This window comes from Euprymna scolopes, chromosome 25, assembly GCF_053919585.1.
Source record: "Euprymna scolopes isolate OS-2025 chromosome 25, ASM5391958v1, whole genome shotgun sequence".
NCBI classification, from domain to species: Eukaryota; Metazoa; Mollusca; class Cephalopoda; order Sepiida; family Sepiolidae; genus Euprymna; species Euprymna scolopes.
The window spans coordinates 53,230,704-53,253,067 of record NC_136506.1 but is presented as its reverse complement, the minus strand read 5'-3'; the positions used below and the strand labels follow the sequence as shown (position 1 = coordinate 53,253,067).

The 22,364-nt window shown below is 34.3% G+C and overlaps 1 protein-coding gene across 5 annotated transcripts in view; it reads left to right on the top strand.

Moving 5' to 3' along the window:
- LOC145247353 (ribosomal protein S6 kinase 2 beta-like) overlaps window positions 1-22,364 on the top strand; it is a 291,613-nt gene that overhangs the window by 203,156 nt on the left and 66,093 nt on the right. For 3 of the 5 annotated variants that reach the window (XM_080109029.1, XM_080109027.1, XM_080109031.1), the window contains exons 10-11: window positions 2,041-2,129; window positions 6,632-6,808. In XM_080109029.1, the coding sequence (XP_079965155.1) occupies window positions 2,041-2,129; window positions 6,632-6,808 (266 nt within the window). The remainder of the gene's footprint in view (window positions 1-2,040; window positions 2,130-6,631; window positions 6,809-22,364) is intronic. The other 2 variants (XM_080109030.1, XM_080109028.1) reach the window with 1 other exon arrangement.

Here is a 22,364-nt window from a genome sequence, read left to right as displayed (position 1 = left end):
GATGGACTAGAGCTTGATTAATTAAGAACTCAAATATTTTGGCGAGAAGCCGGAGAAGGCTAATAGGGCGATAATTTAATGGGTCGGTTCTTTCGCCAGAATTCTTGAAAACTGGTACTACAGAAGCGGTTTTCCAGCAGTCAGGAAAGCAAGATTCATTAAAGCATTTGTTGTATAGTTTAGAGAGGACTGGAGCAACCTCAGCAGAGCATTTTTTTTTTTTTTTTTTTTTTTTTTTTTTAATAGCACAGCCAGGATGGGATCGAGTTCACATGCTTTTGAGGTGTCTAGGTTTATGATATCATGCACCTGAGAAGGGGTAATTTTCAGATCATCTGGTGTGGCATCTGTGTGCAAAGGAAAGTCAAGAGGGAGTGGTTTGCTGTGTCCAATGTGGAGTTTGAAGCAAACCAACTGGCAAGCATGTTAGCCTTCTAGGTTGCCGTGCAAACAACCTCATGATTGTTGGATTGTGGGGGAATTGTCGATTGCCTATTATTTACTACACTGTTGTAGATTTTCCAAAAATCACGGGTTCCTAATTTCTGTGCTTCGATGAGTTCACACTCCTCAGAATAATCAAAAAGGACATTACTATGCTTTCCATTTCATTGTTGCTAAGTAAGTATTTATGCTGTCGAAGCAACTAAATTTCCAACCGGTTGGTTTGAGATGGAGGAGTTAATATTTGCTTAAAATATTGTTCATGTGTTTCTGTGGGAAGAGGATAACATGCTAAAGTATCATTAAATGTATATTAGGAATTAAAGTAAAATTTGATGCTTGAACTCTGGATGTTTAAGACGATAGGAGGGATAATAAAATGTATTCAATATAAAGTAAAGTAGTAACATCTATGATTTGAAGTACAATTCCATACCAGTATATCTGGAAGTCAAGTATAAGCTATGGTGTGTTCAGTATGTATGATTTAGTATAAATAGAAATATGGTCATTTACAGTAGCTACGAACATATAGAAATTGTAGTATATTTCTTAATACAGTTCTGACTTCTAACGAAGAAAGATAACTTTGCCTTTTGTTTAAAATTTGAAATTTATTTTGCATAACAAAGTTATTATTTTGTGTTACTTTTTGTATTACTTTCACCCATTTAAGGGAAAGAGAGATATAGAGATTGCTATTTAATATAGATCACTTTAAATCTATGTACAATATTATAGCTAATAAGTATCTATTTCATAGCTAAGCTATAGGATAAGAATATATATGCATGGCTTAGCAATAGAAATCTATAGATGTTTGTGTATTGATTTTTTTTTTTTAAAAGGCCAGTCTGCTAAAGTTAAGGACCGGAAACTAAACTCCTCTCCAAAGCTACGTGCAATGTATGTGATTTTATAGCAGGTTGGGAAGAAGAGCAATTGGTTAGTTTTCAGGAGAAATGATTATCACTTACAGAATACAGTATAAATACATTAGGATATACAGATTTTAGAGTTTAGGAGTATAAGAATTTGAGTAGAGTTTAGGAGTATAAGAATTTGAGTAGAGTTTAGGAGTATAAGAATTTGAGTAGAGTTTAGGAGTATAAGAATTTGAGTAGAGTTTAGGAGTATAAGAATTTGAGTAGAGTTTAGGAGTATAAGAATTTGAGTAGAGTTTAGGAGTATAAGAATTTGAGTAGAGTTTAGGAGTATAAGAATTTGAGTAGAGTTTAGGAGTATAAGAATTTGAGTAGAGTTTAGGAGTATAAGAATTTGAGATAATGTTTATCATGCAAAACAGACACAGGCAATCATCTTGGAGGCAAAGTATCTATTGGATATAATTGGATACGCATGCGTAATGAAGGACATTAAACTTGAACCTTGCGGAAAGTTTTAAGAATATATTTTAGTAACTTAGCAGATTTTTTTTTTACTGGTTCCAGAAGTTTTGTCTTTGAGCCAAATTTCTGGAGTTTTGTAAGTTGTATTTATTTTCTAATTTGTCTAAATTCCATGCAACATTTTTGGTAAAAATTAAAATTTTTCTCTTGACCCTTATTGTGGTAGTTTTGTTTGTTTTATTTTCAGAGCTAAATTAGGTATGCCCCAGTTTCTCTCTGCAGAAGCTCAAAGTTTGTTACGTGCACTCTTCAAGAGGATTCCTCAGAACCGCTTGGGTATGAAATAATTTTTTAATCAATAATTTTATTTTTTAAAACTATCTTTTCCCTATTTTATTTAAAATTGTTTCTTCGAATTCAAATTTATATTTAGATACTTAATCTAAGTTTTTCTTTCGAAGATGTACACAACAAAAACATGGATGCCAAATGTGATATAGTGTTGTTTTTTGTTTAATACTACTCTTTTGTACTATTTAGTCATGTGACAACAACTTGAGAAATTGTAAGCTAAAAAAATTGTTGGACTTTAGAGATGATCAAATTTCATTTGTTTAATGTAAAATAAGTCTTGTACCTGTTTATATCTTTTGGATTCTTCAGACAATGATTTTTATTTTGAGTGTTATTTTCACATTTTGGTCGATGTAACCTCCAACATTCTTCAGGTGCGTCTAGTTGAACTCTGTAATTTTCTGTAAAACTCAAAAATATCCACAAAATTTCGAGCGGAACTTTTTATTTACATCACAGGGTAGCATGCTCTTATTCCATCAGCCATGACTGAATAGAGGTCCTAAGTAATTTGCAGTTGTATTTTTTGATCACCCACACTTAAGATCAAACCATTAACTTTCTGGAGAATATCACTCTACTATTGAATTTTTCCAAGTACTTTAACCACTGTGCCGTAGTTCCTTGCACAGTTTGACAAGATACACTTGGATAAGGTCAGAGATTACATTGACAAAAACATTGTGAAAATAATACAAGATGAGAACAGCAGTCAGAGGAATCAAAATAATATGAATAACCAATCATCTAAAAATTTAAAAATGTCTGTTTCTAACAGGAGAGAACTGGTTTTACTGAAAGCTGCAATATTGTTGTCCCTCTTGTCTCTATTTCTCATTTCTCGGCTGTCTCTGCTTTCTCGCCTCTCGGCTTTCTCTGCTTTCTCGGCTTTCTCGCCTCTCGGCTTTCTCTGCTTTCTCGCCTCTCGGCTGTCTCTGCATTCTCGGCTGTCTTTGCTTTCTCTCCTCCTATCACCTCTTGACTGTCCCTCCTCACATATTGTATTGCCTCTCGACTGTCTCTCCTCTTGTATCACCTCCTTTCTCGATTCTCTGTCCTTTTTCTCGATTCTCTGTCCTTTTTCTCGATTCTCTGTCCTTTTTCTCGATTCTCTGTCCTTTTTCTCGATTCTCTGTCCTTTTTCTCGATTTGTCCTTTTTCTCGATTCTCTGTCCTTTTTCTCGATTCTCTGTCCTTTCTCTCGATTCTCTGTCCTTTCTCTCGACTCTCTGTCCTTTCTCTCGACTCTCTGTCCTTTCTCTCGACTCTCTGTCCTTTCTCTCGACTCTCTGTCCTTTCTCTCGACTCTCTGTCCTTTCTCTCGACTCTCTGTCCTTTCTCTCGACTCTCTGTCCTTTCTCTCGACTCTCTGTCCTTTCTCTCGACTATCTACTTTCTCTACTTTCTCGACTTTCTCTCGACTTTCTCTCTACTCTCTCAACTTTCTCTCTACTTTCTCGACTTTCTCTCTACTTTCTCGACTTTCTCTCTACTTTCTCTCTACTTTCTCGACTTTCTCTCTACTTTCTCGACTTTCTCTCGACTTTCTCGACTTTCTCTCGACTTTCTCCTTTCTCTCGACTTTCTCCTTTCTCTCGACTTTCTCCTTTCTCTCGACTTTCTCCTTTCTCTCGACTTTCTCCTTTCTCTCGACTTTCTCCTTTCTCTCGACTTTCTCCTTTCTCTCGACTTTCTCCTTTCTCTCGACTTTCTCCTTTCTCTAGACTTTCTCCTTTCTCTCGACTTTCTCCTTTCTCTCGACTTTCTCGACTCTTGCGTTTCCCTTTACTTTCTCTCCTTACTTTAATATTTGTGTCAAGTATGTGTCTGTCTTTCTCTTCATGCTGTCCAAAATTTCATCAAATTTTAATATTGGAGCGTATCTCTTGTCATTGAACCACATTTCTCTTGATCTCTATTTAGAATCTTTCTCCCTGAAAACTATAAATCTATTATGGATGTAATTGTTCACATTACATTATTGAAATAATTGTATGTTGACTATTTACAGTACTTTTCATTTTGAAGTTATTTTAAAGATTTTTTAAAGTCTGCATCAATCTACCTTGTAAATTGTCACTGTACATAAAATGTTATTTAACATTCTACAACATTAAAATTTCCAAAATATATCAAAAATATATCAAAACATTCAAGTCTGACTTCTACACATTTATGTAATTATAATTTTATCACCTTATAAACGTGTTTTTGAGAATTTTCAGCATTTAATTTTCTTTTTGCATTATGACTATCATCCATATTTGTTTATATAAATTTTTATTTTTTTATTATTTTGGGGATTTTTTCCTTTTTGCATGCATTGTTGTTTGTAACCTAATTTGTGTTTTTATTCAAATTTCTATTTATATCCTAAGTTTATAAATTTCAGCTTCTTGAAGTTATAATTATATGATGCCATAACCAAGAATCTAGCATAGCTAGCATTTCTTTTCACAAATGCATGAAACATAATTGTGTGCTAAAGCTGATGTTATCACCTGTTTTTTTAGAATGCAACTAATTAGTAAAATTCCAACTGAAAAAGGTTCTGGATATGCCTTAAAGTTTGAAAGCTTAAGTGAAGGTGGAGTTGCCCTTTAGTTAGTTACCACTAGTCTGGGTTCCTGGGCATTGCCCGGGTGTTTGAAGGTGTGCATTGAGCAAAAAAAAAAAAAAAAAAGTAGTAGCAGGATGGTCGGCTCAAACCTGTACCGTGAAGGAGGAAAAGAATCTGAAAAAAAAAAAAAAAAAAAAATTTGACATCTTTGCTGTTGTCCATCGCCAAACCGAAAGTGGTGAAGGTTTAAATTAAGGCTAGTCAATTGAAAAAAGGGAGATGACTTCTGAAAATATCTGCAAAAAAGCGACCCCTCCCTGTAGAAAAGTGCCCAGTTGAGGGTGAAGGAATTAATGTTTTTCACCAATTTTTTTATATTTGTCGTCTGAAGGGTTGAGCTTCAAAATGATACCAATCTCGTGAAAATCCATTGCCTTTGTCAAGTTTTAGGCAGGCAGACATACATATGTATATACCTACATACATACATTTAAACACACAGGTGACATTTCTATTATAAATTACATCTGCTAGGGTCCCATCTATGGGTGAAATAGAATTTGTCCCAACATAACACTAAACTATTTAGAATATCCATTGGCAAGGTGTTCAGCTTCAAATCCATGCTTATTTATTCCTTTTAACTTTTTCTTTCTGCCTGCTCCATATTCCAACCCTATTAGCTACTTAAGCTCTTTTTGCTTTTAATCATGCAAGGTATGACACAACCTGTATCTGGTGATGAAGTCATCGCAATTTGAGAGTTTGTGGAGAGTTACCGCTTTGGCCCTTAATTGGTAAATTATGAAAGCCATCTATTGGTGAAATAAAATTTACGAATTAGACAAACTATACACCTATAAACAAATCAATTTCACATGGTTCTGTTATGATGATGTTCTTTGTGACATGTATGAATTATGCACACCATTTGATAACCGTCGGGTTGTTTTCACTGTCACCAATTACACATGAACGCAGAGTATTGTTTGACTAGAAAATTATTAGTTCAGCAAGAACCGGAAACTAGAAAGATATTTAAAATATGGACTACTACATCAGAGATTATTAAATATTTGTAGCCCAAACTAATGTTGTGCATCCACCCTTACCTCCACTTTTTTTTGGGTGGGGGGCTTTTTGTGGCTTACTTGGTTCAGTGTTTGGCTAGAAAGTGAAAAAAATTCTCTTCTCTGAAATTGTGATTTCATGACTTCGTTTTTTGTTTAAGTCAATCTTTTAAACTTTTAATGTTAATCATTCTCTCCATTCAATTTGTTACTTAGTATTGTAAAATACTTCAAGTATCATAACCCTTTCATCAGAATGATTGTATTAAGTATTAAATAACTAAAAGGTTTATATGCTGTAAAACTGAACACCCTTTCTCTGCTGAAACCAGTCCAATATATCAAGATTGAATTTGCAACCAGCTTTTAGTGGCTATGTAGTTGACTTTTAATTTCAATAGCTGCTGCTAGTTTATTATTGGAATAATAGATATAAAACTAAACAATCTTTTTGCATGTTCTCAGCTTTTAAAGAGTTGCTTTCACTAAATTCTATTATTAAAATATGACCAAATTTTCCAGAACAGTTCATACTGTATAATTGTTTTGCTTTAAAGGGTTATTTTTTTCCACTTTAAATTCAATCAGGTTCTCTAATTAAAATATGTTTTATTTCAATATTCATTATCTGTATATAAAAATTCCTGAAAAAAAACAAACAACCAAAGAACTATGAAATTAACAAGATATTATTTCTTATACAGTTTGCAATTTATGGAAACAAAGTGTTTTTTGGGGTGGGAGTTACAACTTTACTGATACCAAATTATCCTGCTTTCTGTTCTTTCATTTACTAATCTGCATGTTCAATGTGGTGAGCCCTCCCCGTTTTTTTTTTTCTGGTCTCTTACCAGGTTATGGAACAAAAGGAATTGATGGCGTCAAGAAACACCCATTTTTTGCATCCATAGACTGGGATAAACTGCTGCGACGAGAAGTTAACCCACCTTTCAAACCAGCCGTTGTACGTGCTGATGAAGCATTTTATTTTGACTCAGAGTTCACATCTAAGACTCCTAAAGGTTTGGTCTGTTAGTTGAATTTTATTTTTTCTCGCTTTCTCTCATCAATTTATCACAAACTTATCAATTTTTTCTCTTTATTTAAATTCTATTGTTTCAAGAAATCTTTTAGGCAGAAGCCATTTTAATGACGAAAGAAACCAATGTTTACAACAAATTTAGATTATGAAATGCAAGTCGGATCAAATGTTAGTAAAACAAGTTTTATGTCTGTATTATACAAACTAGCAAAAGATATGGCAGCATATTTTTGCTAGTTTGTATATAACAAGTATATACTACATTGCCCCTAAGAAGGAGCTGATGGTCTCATGGCAATAGTACAGAAACACTACCCACTTCCTCCTTGAAAGATAGTATATTAGTCTGAAATAGTAAACTAAATTGAGCATTAAAAGATAATGCTACAATAGTAGAATAACTAGAATGTACGATTAGTTCAGCTTCAGATACAGCAATTCTCCATTTGAGTTGAGCTTTTATCCAAGTTTGTTTATTGCACAATTGTTAGATTAGTTAGCTCTAACACTTACATTGTGAAATAGAAACATTTTGGTATGATGTGGTTCTATAACTGAAGTGGACAGAAACAAGAGTCTGACACAACTTTTGCTTTTCTAAAAGATGAACTATTACCAGTTTTCATTATCATACACAGAACTTGATAATGAGTTGTGGACAGAAACAAGAGTCTTGATATTTAAAAAGCAACCTACAAGGGAGGCTCTAATGTTTAATGGGGTTAAATGTGAACATTTTAGTGATTTTATTCTAGATTTGATCAGCACTGAATACCTTCCAAAAATAGACAAAAGATAATTCTCCGTATGTGTCCATGTGTTTTTTTTTTCCAATTTAGTTCACCTATATAATAATCACCTATAAAATATAACTGAACAAAAAAATTCAAATGACCAATTCTTGAGGATTTAAAACTTTATATCTTTCTTGACAAAGTTATCAACATAACATTTGAAAATTTGCCAAAAATAAACACATTTTGGTGCATTCCAGAATTTAGGGACATTGCCAATAATATGGTAAAACCTACTGAACAAAAACTAGTTTAAAAAAATCATTATTTAAAATGTTATACAAAACCCTGGAAAACATCACTAAAGTTTGAAAATATAGGGAAATCAGAATTTGCATCAAACAGAAATACATATAAAAGAAGCCAAAGTTAAAACAAAATTTTTCAATGAATAATGACTCCAATGTTTACAAGCTTCAAAAACGATGTCAAAAAAGAAAAGTTTGATGGCAAAGAATACAGCAATGTATGTGGCATCATTACTTGACATCTTAAATGACATGGAGGATGCAGACAACTTCTTCAACCTCATACCTAAAAACTATCACAATTTCTGAAATATCCTACAAATCCTATCAACTATCATGTCTCGTCTCATTATCAAGTTCTGTGTATGATAATGAAAACTGGTAATGGCTTTTAGAAAAGCAAAAGTTGTGTCAGAATATCAAAGTGGATTTTGATATAAGCAAAAAAATCACTAACTTACATATCTGTTTGAAAACCTTTATCTGAGACAGATTTCTCATCAAATTAGCTTTTTTTAATTTGTGATTTTTCTATGCTATCTGAACATGAGAAAATTTTGTGATAAAAAGAGTAATGCTCATTAGGAATTTCATCAAATATTCAAGGTTTGCCTTGACAATATCCATAACAAATTTGTGTGTAATTATATCATTGAGAAAATGCAATGTTTTCGAATCATCATTGCTACAATAATTTCCTCCAAAATAGTTTAGAGAAGATCCTGAAATAAGTAAAAGTAAAAATAAAACAATTTTAACGAAATGATTTTTATGTATTTTTACATTTCTTTTTGCTAAACTTTTAGCATCCATGAAGATGTTGTTTTCAGTTAAATTGTTTAATTTTAATAGAACAAAAGATCTAGCTAATTTGCATATTCTTTTAAACATTCATTTTAATTAATACCTATTAGTTTTTTTCGGTTTCCTTATGGAATGATCATCTTTAGTTAATTATTACATGTAATTATATTCATACAGATATTTTACATAATTTATACTTGCGTAATATTTGTGTTAAAAGGTTAAAATAAACACAAACCTCTTTCTATATATGTTTATACATGCGTATATATTTAAAAAATTTGCCTACCAATAGGGTATTCGAACACATGCAAAACTTTATATTTGGATTTAGCCGGGAACAATCGGTGCAAAAGTGCGAAAATTAAAGAAATGCAATTACCAGGTGTAGGTCATATGATGGCATTACGAATATCCATGCGTAACATAATAGCCATTGGTTCATGTTTTAATTTTTAGCCTTGCAGCAAACCTGTCTTCAGGCATTAACGTCAAAGGAAAAAGTAAATCATAAGCTAAACATTTTGGTTTCAATTCTCGGTGGTGGCACACATATTATTTTTTAAAAACTTTTTAAATCATTACTATATATTGGATCCAATATAATATAACCATGATAAATATGAAATCTGCCTTAATTAAAATATCATATTTAAGCGTATTTTATGATTGAGCAATGCTGGGTAGCTTGCTAGTTCTTAATACAGTTGTTATAAAAAGTGTAATTGCCATTACTTTGGATTAATTTTCACTCCTACTAATAGTGTTAAGAGTTAGAGAGATTATGTGAAAAGGAACAGATGCACGAAACGTATAAAGCATATACAAAATTTGAACATTTTAAGAAAACTGAATACATGTCGGTGTTCAACTTCATAGGTTGAACAGCTAAATAAAAATGTGCCTTGAAGTTGATATGCAATGCAAATACTAGTGAACAAATTGAAGCTAAACTATTTTTAAAGTTTGCATGTTGGACCCTAGAGTAGAGTTCATGGCAGTTTATGATTGAAAAGGTTTCCTATATTTATAAAGGCTTTCAGTGTCCCCACAGACTAGAGGTCATATGTTTTAAGGATTCAGTCATTGCATTTAATACGTTCATTTTATACATATGTTGAGAATAGAGCATAGTATCATTGGCAAATATGCCTATCTCTGATCTATTGTATCAAGGGAAGTCATTTGTAAAGATCAGGAATAAAAAAAGATCTAAGTATTGATCCCTGAGGTATATCCATATTAATATCATTGCATATCAAAGAAGGTTTAGTAATGGAGGCTCAGAATGCAACAGTTGTAGAGATTGCATGGATTGATAGTTTGTGGGGATGACAAATTTTGTTCCAGGCCTGCAGCCACTATAAATAGCTTATAGAAAATGCAAAAGTGTTTGTTAAATTCACAGTTGCTGAGCAGAGGCTTGGTTTTTGAGAGTTTAGGTACATAAGAAACAAAGTACTGAACGAATCATTGGCTTCCTGAGACAAAATGCACCTACATTTTCTGTTTTTGTTTTCTCTTTTGTAAAACTTATGTTCTGCAAAAGCAAAAACAGCCCTCTCCCCCTCCACTTTCCTTTTTCCTTTCCTATTTCCTAACCCTGTTGGTGGGGCATTAGAATACACCGACTGCCCCCCTGCAGAGAGTAAAAGTCCCTCAATGGGGCCACCTGTTGGCCGTGGGTGGCGACCCGTGATGCCTGGGAAAAGGATCCTGGTGGCTGAGTACCTGATACCTAGGGAAAATAAACGTATTGGGCGCAACACTCCACTTAGGTCTTGTACTGGGCTAGACTGGCGGTCGGACGGGCCCAATCCGATCAATTGGCTGGTCATGTCAAGCCCCACCATATATAACCCATACCAAGCCAGCAAGTAACCACTAATATTCCTATCCCAAACCCATACCAATCCCACTAACAACTATACCCAAAAATATGGTGGAAAGCGGTGGCTGAGGGTCAATCATATTTGAGAACCAAAAGCTTACTCCATACACATCGGATTTGTCTTGGATTAAAATAAAAACAAATGTTCCAGAACAAAAAAGATGAGTAGGTGCGAGAAAACTTTCCCAGAATATGAATATACTAAGGTATCCCTGTCTCAACTAAGGCGAATGGGAACTCCCCCTTAGTAAATTCCCAATAAAAATTGGACTCCATGGAGGGTGGTGGAGCCCAGGGTCAGCGAATTAAAATAATATGGAAAAAATAAAAAAAAGAACTCCCTCTGATGTCTCAGACATTTCTGACTCGGACGACAGATCAGAACCACAAGCGAAACAGATACAAAAACAAGGAAATTACCCTAGTCTTACCTACCCTAAATATATAGTGATAGAACCTACAAATCAAGAATCCTTTACGAAAATTTCACCATTCAAAATTGAAAATACTCTGAAAAGCCTCAAACCTGTTAAAAAAAATGACCAATGGCACATTATTGGTCCAAGTGGATAAAGAAGCCCAATCCGAAAGATTCCTAAGCTAGACAACTTTCGATGGGATAAAAATAAGTTTACCCACACAAATTCCTGAACACATCTAGAGGAATAGTGAGGTGTGAAGAACTCGCACAGTGCACTATAGAAGAAATTAAAACCAACTTAACAAAGCAAAATGTGTCAGATGTGAGGAGAATGATCATTAAAAGAAATGGCCAAATGATACACACCAACACATATGTATTAACCTTTAACTCAACCAAACTCTCACCAGAAATAAAAATTGGGTACACGATGGTCAAGGTGGAAACATACGTACCAGGTCCAGTCAGGTACTTCAATTGTCAAAAGTTCGGTCACCACAAAGATCATGAAGAAAAACCTGCATCAATTGCGAGGGAGGACACTCAGCCAATTCAAGAGAGTGCAAGATCTGGCAAAATGAAAAACAAATCACTAAAATATACTAAAAATATCTCTTTCCCAGAAGCCAGAAAAATGTATGAATCCACCATCCTTAAGAATCATTCTTTTAGGGTGTGCTTCTGAGGAGAAAAATCTGCAGTGTATGGAGAGGAGATGGGAGTGCCTCAGGGCAGTATAATATCTATTACACTCTTTCTGCTGAAAATCAATAGTATTGGTAAAGTAGTGACCACAAACATTGATAAATCCCTCTTTGTAGATGACTTTTCAATCACCTATTCATCCCCTAATATGTAAAGACTCCGGATATCTTAGCATAAAGTGAAATTAACTTTCACTCCTCCATTCCTTCTAACCACTTTAACATGCCTGGTTATCTCCCACTCTGCCGTAAGGACTTGGACAGGCATATGCATGGGCTTGGAGTCTATATTCATAACACCGTCCCCCTGACTAGAGAAATAAAACTAGAATTAGGCGACCAGGCCTTTATGTGCTTCAGACTAAATATGCAACATATTAGCTACTTGTATTTTCTCTACCGCTCTCCTTCAACCCAGGACTGTACCCTAATAAACAAAGTCTCTGACAGCATAGATATAGCATTCTCCCTCGATACTAGCGTGCAAGTGCATGTATTTGGTGACTTCAATGTCCACCACAGTAACTGGCTAGGTTCTCTAATTACACAGACATAGCTTCTCTATATCCCATTCCCTATCTCAGATGGTTAAATTTCCTACATGTTTCCCAGACCAGCAAGATCAACATGCCTCACTTCTAGATCTATTTCTGACAACAGTTCCCAATGATTGTACAACAAATACCCACAGCCCACTCGGGAATGCTGATGACGCTGTGATAATGGTAGAAATAACCTTAAGTTCTCGCCCTAAAACTGAAGACCCACTACTCAAAACAATGAGGTATTACAAAAAGGCTGACTGGGAAGCCATCAGGGAACTCATCAGAGATGCCTCATGGCGAAATATCTTTTCTCTTCTGGCGGATTAATGTGCAAATGAGACCACTGAATGGTTCAAAACTGCAATTGGAGCACATGTTCCCGCACGGAAATTCTATAGAAAGCCCCACTTTCCCCAATGGTTTACTTCTGCTTGTGCAGCTGCCATGGCTCAAAGGCAGCATACGTTCCGCAGATTCAACTGACATAAGTCTAATTCAAACAAACAGAAGTATATAGAAGCTAGAAATAATTGTAAGAGAGTAATAGCAACAGCTAAGACAGATTACTCTGAAACCTCCAAAAAACGCACCGAAGCACAGAAATTAGCAATCTGTGATTTTTGGAAAATCTACAACAGCGTAGTAAATAATGAGCAGTCAACGATTCCCCCACTAACAAACAATCATGAGGTTGCTTGCATGGCAACTAACAAGGCTAATCTGCTTGCCAGTCAGTTTGCCTCAAACTCCACAATGGACCCGGCACACCACTCCCTCCCTGACTTTCTTTTGCGGACAGATGCCACACTAGACGATTTGAAAATCACCCCTTCTCAGGTACATGGTATAATAAAAAAAACTAGACTCCTCAAAAGCATGTGAACCAGATCTCATCCCGGCTGTGCTATTAAAAAAATGCTCTGCCCAGGTTGCTCCAGTTCTCTCCAAACTTTAAAATAAATGCCTTAACGAATCTTGCTTTCCCGACTGCAGGAAAACCGCTTCTTCAAGAATTCTGGTGAAAGAAATGACCCACTAAATTATCATCCCATTAGCCTCCTCCCGCTTTTTGGCAAAATATTTGAGTCCTTAGTTAATCAAGCCCTAGTCCAGTACCTAACAGCTGCTAAACTCCTGACTGACAAACTATGGATTTAGGCAAGCCCGTTCAACAGCAGATATCTTAACTGTAGTCTCTGAACGTATATACTGTTCACTGAACAAAACAGGGGAGGGTAGAGCTGTAGCCCTTGATATATCTAAGGCTTTTGACAGGGTATGGCATGATGGTCTTCTAAGGAAAGTTAGATCATATGGTATCACTGGAAGAATATATAATGTAATTAAATCCTTCTTAAGTAAGAGAAAAATCCAAGTTTTCCTCGACGCTCATACATCTAAACAATATGACATAAATGCGGGAGTACCTCAGGGGTCTATCCTTGGACCTTTATTATTCCTGATATTCATAAATGACCTCTCTGATAAAATTGTTTCGGAGATGGGTATATTTGCCGATGACACCACTCTCTATAACAGGCATGAGGGGAAAAACAAATGAACACATATCTAAGGAAATGGCAGAAACACTAGAGAATGACCTCCAATCTGTAGTGGAATGGGGACAAAAATGGATGGTCACATTCAATGCTTCCAAGACTAAGCTTTTTTCCTTCAATAACTACAAGAAACCTTCTCTACCACCAATAGCAATGGCCAAGAACTCATTGCCTGAAAGTACTTTTTTTAAACTCCTCGGCCTAACGTTTACAGGGAATACGAACTGGAATAGATATGTTGAGAGCATTGCCAAGGCTGCTGCAAAGAAGGTTGGCTCTCTCTACCGTGCTAGAAAATTACTTACGCCTGAAAGTATCCTCTACTGTAATAAGACCACCATTCGCCCATGTATGGAGTACTGTTGTCACATCTGGGCTGGTGCATTTGTTGCTTGTCTCTCACTCCTGGACAGGGTTCAAAAGAGAGTCGCCAACCTGATAGGGTCTGAACTGTCATCTAGGGTTCGGCCTCTGTCCCATCGACTAAATGTTGCATCCATCATCTGCCTGTTCTACAAATACTTTAATGGTGGCTGCTCTGACTAACTGCAAACACTTGTACCTCCTTGACGTGACTACTCCCGACCAAGCCGACAAGCAACTAAGTCCCACCCCTTTACAGTAAAGATCCCTAGGTGCAAAAAAGCCTTTTACTCCAATAGTTTCTTTCCCAGAACTGCAAGTCTTTGGAACTGTCTTCCGGGATTCTGCTTTCCCAACTGTACTGATATGCAGAAGTTCAAGTGTAATGTGAACAAACATCTTTCTACTCATCTCCCTTCATAATGCCCCTGCAAATTATGTCCCTTAGTAGCCCCCTACTTCAAAGTGGCACTGTGCCTTGTTTGGAGTGAAAATTGAATTAAAAAAGAAATGTTAACAATAGAAAAAAAATTACAAGAATGCCTTAACAAAATAGAGGAATGGGTTGATGAAAATGGGTTTATCTTCTCAAAAACCAAAACAGTTTGCATTCACTTTTGCAAAGAAAGAGGATATCATCATAACCCACAACTAAAAATTAATAACAATGCAATACCAATGGCACAGCAAACCAAATACCTGGGGATGATCCTGGACAATAAATTTAACTTCAAACCACATATAGAAGCACTCAAAAAAAATATGCCAAAAAGCATTAAGCATACTAAAGATAATATCACGCACAAACTGGGGAGCAGACAGGGAAACCATGCTCCTACTGTATAGACCACTCATTAGACCTAAGTTGGACTATGGTTGCATTATATTGCAAGGAAATCATATCTAGAGAAACTCAAACCCATACGGAACCAAGCACTCAGACTCTGTTTAGGAGCCTTCTGAACATCACCTATTCAAAGGCTGCACGCAAAAACTAATGAACTCCCCCTTCACTTGAGATGGGAAAAACTCCCTCCCCAATATACACTGAAACTTAAAGTCTACCAGAAAATTCTGCTCATGAAAAAGTATATGCATCAATGTATGAACATTTCTATACCAGCAGACCTGTTAAACCTTTGATATCACCTTAAGAAGGCTATTACAGAAGGATACGAAGACCAAAAAAAACAAACTTACACAATAATACTCCACCATGGACAATCACAGAACCATATATTGACATGACTATTAAAACAGCTAAAAAACAGACTAACTACCAAACCTATCAAAACAAATTCCTAGAACTTAGGGATAAATACTCCACATACAAAACCATCTATACAGCTGGCTCAAAAATAACTGAAAGAGTAGGAGCAGCAGCAAAAATGCATAATACACACAAGCAAGTCCGATTATCGGACGATGCCTCTATATACACCGCAGAGTTACAGGCTATTAAGATGGCTCTAGAACTAGTCCAAGAGTCTAGCGAGAATAAATTCCTTATCTTCAGTGACTCCATGTCCAGCTTAATGGCATTGAAAGAAAGGGACATGAACCATCCGTACATCCTGGAAATTATGGAAATATACCAACACCAAGTAAAGGAAAATAAAACGATAATATTAGCATAGATACCGAGTCATGTCGGCATGAAAGGAAATTCAGAAGCTGACAAACTGGCTAAGGACGCAACAAATCTGACTCCATCAAACATAAAAATACCATACACAGATAGGAAAAACAAAATAAACTCCTATATAAAAACCAAATGGCAAAAACTATGAGATGAACAACTAAACAACAAACTTAGAGAAATACAACCGAATGTTGGACAAGACAGAGCCATAATACCAATACGAAAATTAAACACTATATTCACCAGAATTCGAATTGGTTATTCAAGACTAACACATGAATACTTTCTGAAAGCAGAAGGTATCCCTCATTGTAGAACCTGTCAACATCCACTAACAAACACATATTAATGGAATGCAAAAAATATGAAAATATTTGTGTGAAATATTTTAAGGAAGAAAACCTTAAAGCAATATTTGGAAAACCTGATAAAATATTAGATTTTCTAAGAAAAATTAAACTTTTGGAATGCATTTGAAAAAAAAAACCCAAGAAAAGAGACTGACTTAGAAATACTAAATCTTAATTAAAAACAATCTATTACCTAAAGTCTCAAATGAAGAATATTCTCTTCACATTTCATGGCATGGAATGACCTATAGGGTTGATGTGCCACTAAACAAAAACTTATCTTACCAACCATCATTATATCCAATACATTGACAGTATTTCCCTAGAAATAAAACTCTCATTGAAAAAAATCTCTGATCCTATTCAATGCAACAGTTAACATGTTGATCTTGTAAGACAGAATTTGTTATTTTAAAATCTTACTTTTTCAACAAAAAAATTGGCAATCAGTCTTGTAATATAAAAACAATTGTAGAATATAAACATAAAATTGTAAATATATAAACTGGTTATAGACTCTAGAAAAAAATAAAGCATACAGGGTGTTATTTGTTAGTATTCATTTCTATAGTCAGAAAATCAAAATGCGAGAATATTAAATATTAAGAACTGTTACAGTTTTGGTTACAGATATGTAGACATGAAATCTTTTATTTTCCTTATTCATTTTAATAAATTTTTATACTGTACAAATTTATGTAAGAGAATATTATTTGTAAATATTTAACAATTTGTTAAAAAGTGAGGCATGATAAAAAAGCAGACATTATCACATTAGTCATTAATCAGTTTTTTTCTTCTAGTTTATATTCACTATGTTCACTAGTTCGAGATCTCTGCAGATAGATTCTGATCCACATCTGACATCAATTAAAATGAATGGCTCTCGTCTTCAGGAGGCCTCAAGTTTTGACAAACTTCTTGGCTTGACCATTACTCCTGATCTTAAATGGAACACGTACATCAAATCTGTTGCCAAGGCCGCTGGAAAAATGGTGGGATCTTTCTATCGATCCGGTAGATATCTCACTGCTGATGCTATTCTCTATCTATATAAGAGCCAGGTACGTCCAAGGATGGAATACATCTGGGCAGGAGCTGCTAGAAAGGACTTGGCCTGCCTTGATAGAGTTCAAAATAGACTTCGTAGCCTCGTAGGAGATGTCCTTTTCTCCTCCTTGCAACCTCTATCTCACAGAAGAGATGTTGCGAGTTTGTCTCTGATGTATCGTTATTTTCATGGAAAGTGTTCAACTGAGCTTCAATCTATGGTCCCCCCTCGCCAAACTTTCACAAGAAACACTCGTCTAGCTGTAAACACTATCAATAATTTCCCCCACTCTTTATCTGTGCCTAAACCTAAACGTAGATTCCATGAACAAAGCTTCTTTCTTAGAACTGCATGCCTGTGGAATTGTCTTCCGTTTTCCTGCTTTCCGGCTGACTACAATATGGTTGTGTTCAAGTCTAAAGTAAATAAGTTCTTGATGAGCCGTTCCATATAAGTTATCAAATTTACCAAATTTTCATTACTAATGATTACTATATTGACCAATTTCTACTGTACACTCTTTAACCCTTATCCTTGAGTGGCCTCTTGGCCTTGATAATGTGGTGATGCCTTTGTAAAAAAAAAAAAAAAAGATACAAACACGTATCTATTTATACGTCTCAATTTCTTCATTTCCAGTCTGATTATTTTATTCTCAGTGAAACTAAAATATTTATTTTCTCCATGAACTTTAAATTTTATCAGAAATATTACAGTTAATAAAAACAATTTTTATATTATTTACTTCTTAAACTGGCAATGAATATTGAAAAATTAAATCTTTTTATTAATAACATTAAAATCCAAAGTTAAAATTTGTTATTTTCCATTTAAACTTTCACCATTAGTTCTCTGGCACATCAGAATGAACACTTTTGGTAATGGTGTGGTGTGGCATGTGTCTGGCAGTGAATATAAACATGATTGTGATAAGGTAAAGATTGAGATTGGAAAAGATCATGTCAGAAAATGACTATTCAAACTACGTAGTTCACTATTTCTCATGAGAATAGTTGAAAATGTTGTTTCCTTAGTTGATAGCATCATAAACAGAGGTGAAAGAAATTTGTAATGTATTTCTGGTTGCAGCATTTGGAAATTTGCATTTCCACTAAGGAGACCATTTTATAATTGTGGAAAATAATCCAATATGACAATCTGGCAAAATGAAGAAAATAGTAACATGGAGTTATTTTGAAGAGGCGTTAGCTCTCTATCGATTGGTAATGCATTCAATATCTCAATATTTTGAAGAGGCGTTAGCTCTCTATCGATTGGTAATGCATTCAATATCTCAATATTTTGAAGAGGCGTTAGCTCTCTATCGATTGGTAATGCATTCAATATCTCAATATTTTGAAGAGGCGTTAGCTCTCTATCGATTGGTAATGCATTCAATATCTCAATATTTTGAAGAGGCGTTAGCTCTCTATCGATTGGTAATGCATTCAATATCTCAATATTTTGAAGAGGCGTTAGCTCTCTATCGATTGGTAATGCATTCAATATCTCAATATTTTGAAGAGGCGTTAGCTCTCTATCGATTGGTAATGCATTCAATATCTCAATATTTTGAAGAGGCGTTAGCTCTCTATCGATTGGTAATGCATTCAATATCTCAATATTTTGAAGAGGCGTTAGCTCTCTATCGATTGGTAATGCATTCAATATCTCAATATTTTGAAGAGGCGTTAGCTCTCTATCGATTGGTAATGCATTCAATATCTCAATATTTTGAAGAGGCGTTAGCTCTCTATCGATTGGTAATGCATTCAATATCTCAATATTTTGAAGAGGCGTTAGCTCTCTATCGATTGGTAATGCATTCAATATCTCAATATTTTGAAGAGGCGTTAGCTCTCTATCGATTGGTAATGCATTCAATATCTCAATATTTTGAAGAGGCGTTAGCTCTCTATCGATTGGTAATGCATTCAATATCTCAATATTTTGAAGAGGCGTTAGCTCTCTATCGATTGGTAATGCATTCAATATCTCAATATTTTGAAGAGGCGTTAGCTCTCTATCGATTGGTAATGCATTCAATATCTCAATATTTTGAAGAGGCGTTAGCTCTCTATCGATTGGTAATGCATTCAATATCTCAATATTTTGAAGAGGCGTTAGCTCTCTATCGATTGGTAATGCATTCAATATCTCAATATTTTGAAGAGGCGTTAGCTCTCTATCGATTGGTAATGCATTCAATATCTCAATATTTTGAAGAGGCGTTAGCTCTCTATCGATTGGTAATGCATTCAATATCTCAATATTTTGAAGAGGCGTTAGCTCTCTATCGATTGGTAATGCATTCAATATCTCAATATTTTGAAGAGGCGTTAGCTCTCTATCGATTGGTAATGCATTCAATATCTCAATATTTTGAAGAGGCGTTAGCTCTCTATCGATTGGTAATGCATTCAATATCTCAATATTTTGAAGAGGCGTTAGCTCTCTATCGATTGGTAATGCATTCAATATCTCAATATTTTGAAGAGGCGTTAGCTCTCTATCGATTGGTAATGCATTCAATATCTCAATATTTTGAAGAGGCGTTAGCTCTCTATCGATTGGTAATGCATTCAATATCTCAATATTAGAGAAACCTATTAACAACAATCACAAAAGGATTTGTATCAAGTGGTTTTGAAACAGTAATTTATTTTATTTAAAATGTTTGTGATCAAAGCAATCAAACTTATAGTAGATAAGACTGAGAACAGAAATTGCAAGTAACAAGGGAAAAAGATAATTTCAAATACGATGTTGTGCCTATATAATATCCTTTAAAAACTCATTAAAATACTGAGAAAAAAAATTAGATTTAGGATTATTTATTATGTATTTATGTATTTTTTAAAATTTCACAAAAATCTGAGGTATCTGAATTTTCACAAAGGACTTCCATCCCTTTTTCTTTTGCATAAAATTAAATTAAAATAAATAAGCTCACATTTTGGTCCTAGCAATTATGTTCCATAATTTATAATTGGTTAATTAAAATATATAAAAGATGGAGATAATTTATATAAATAAAACTACATGTATGTATATATGTGTACATATCTAACAGATAAACTCTTAAACTATTTGTCACATAACACTGAAATTCTCAGGAAACACCAAAGATGGTTTATAGCGAGTAATAGCTTTGTTTACATGCATGAATAACGCGTAAAGACATTGGCAAATTTACATGAAAAATGTCCAGTCCTATAGCCGACATTTTTGTTTTTTATGCGCATACGCATATTCGCTTTATTTTTTCAAGTTGTTTAGAAAACATCAGGCTGGAATGCTAGATGTTTTGATTTCAGTTCTAGCTGATGACACCAACTCATTTTTTTTTTTATGTTTTTGTATTAATAAATAAAAAATGAAATATGTAAATTTACTTGCAGTTTTGAATTTGTAAATACAAAGAAAAACCTATATATCTTTTTTATTATTTGTTTATTGATTAGACAAACAAATATTACTTTCAAATCACAAATTCCTACGTTTTCGAATGCATGTGTTTTTCTTTATATTTATAAGAATAAGCATTCCAGACTTAAATTCAAATATACGAAGACATACCTATATATCTTTCTTATTCTTTGACCGATTAGATTAAAAATTAATTTCAAATAAATATTCAGTGTTTTTGCAGTGTACGCACTGTGTTGCATTTCAGATGGGATTTCAAAGTTAAATTAAATTTATGTGGTATCTTTCTTTTTTATTAAATTGTTAGGTGAAAGTAGTTAAAAAAAACCTCCTTCCCCATGTTAAGAATGTCTTTCTAAATGTCATTCTTTCAGCATAATTTGTACACTGCACAAGTACCAAAAATTCTAATATTCCGAGTGCATTTTTTTTTCAGACTTTATATTACACTAGCGTTGCCCGGGTGTTTGTAGGTATGTGTGGTGTTAAATAAAAAAGAAACCGGGGTGGGGGGTAGGATCGAACCCGAAGCCCTGAGGCGAAGTTTGAAAATAAAATCGGCCAGCCAGAATGAGTTACTGAAAGATGTTTGAATTTATTTAAATAAGAACCAAATTGATAGGTGCACGGCCGGAAGTCATCAAGCGTTACGACGACGACGTAGGTTTGTTTGTTATAAGCGAAGTAAAAAAAAAACGTTTTAATTAAGCGGGAGGGGGTAATCAAAACATCGGAAAAAAAAAAAACACAAAAAAAACTAACGTAAGGCAAACAAACGATGAAAACAGAAAAACGAACACGTGAAAAATGGCTTAAATAAGCCTGTTTCGATATTAAAATTTAAAAAATCAGTGGGTACCCGGGTGTTTTTGGGTGTGTGGTTGGGGGTGGATAAGCAAAGTAAAAAAAAAAAAACAGAAAAACGAACGTTACGTGAAAAATGGCTTAAATAACAAAATAACACTGGTTCAATATTTAAATTTAAAAAATCGGAAAAAAAAAGACATCTCACACCACAATTTGAACCCAAAACGTTTAGATAATGAACCAACGTGCTAATCAACTGAGCTAACGCGAAAGTAAATCAGGTCATGACGTCACCTAGCACATGCGTAGAACCACTCGTCGTCGCAAGAAGACCGTTTTTTTTTAGCGAAGGATGGGGCTTCGATATGATACCAAGTTTGTGAATTTTTGTCGTGTCTGTTGAAAGTTTTTAGCAGAAATACATACATACATACATTTTCGCTTTTATATATATAGATTTATGAAAAAAATATATTTGAAAATTTTGAAAACTATAAGTGTCAGGAAAATGATAAAATCATTTTTATGTCCTTCTTTTGATGTTGTAAGTCGAATGTTTCGCTAAAAATAGCCTCATCAGGGTAGTTAGTCAGTTCATAGTTTTTTTTCTTTTAAGACCTGGAAAAGAAATTTAAAAGTATGAGCTGTACATTTTTGATGTGTGCGTTCACCCCAGTTTCGAGCAGAAATATGAAATAACACTTAAAGTTTTCAAAATTTTCAAATTTCTATTCAAAATAAGTGTCTTCAAATAGTGTGTAACTATTTTCTTATTATATATTAATTTATCAATTAGATAAACAAATATTAATAACAAACAAAAACTGCAAACTTTTCTGAATGCGTGCGTTTTTATTACTTTTAATTTTTCTTACACAGAACAATATGACAACACAAAATACATGTTTATTTCTCTGATAAAAATTTCCTTACAAAT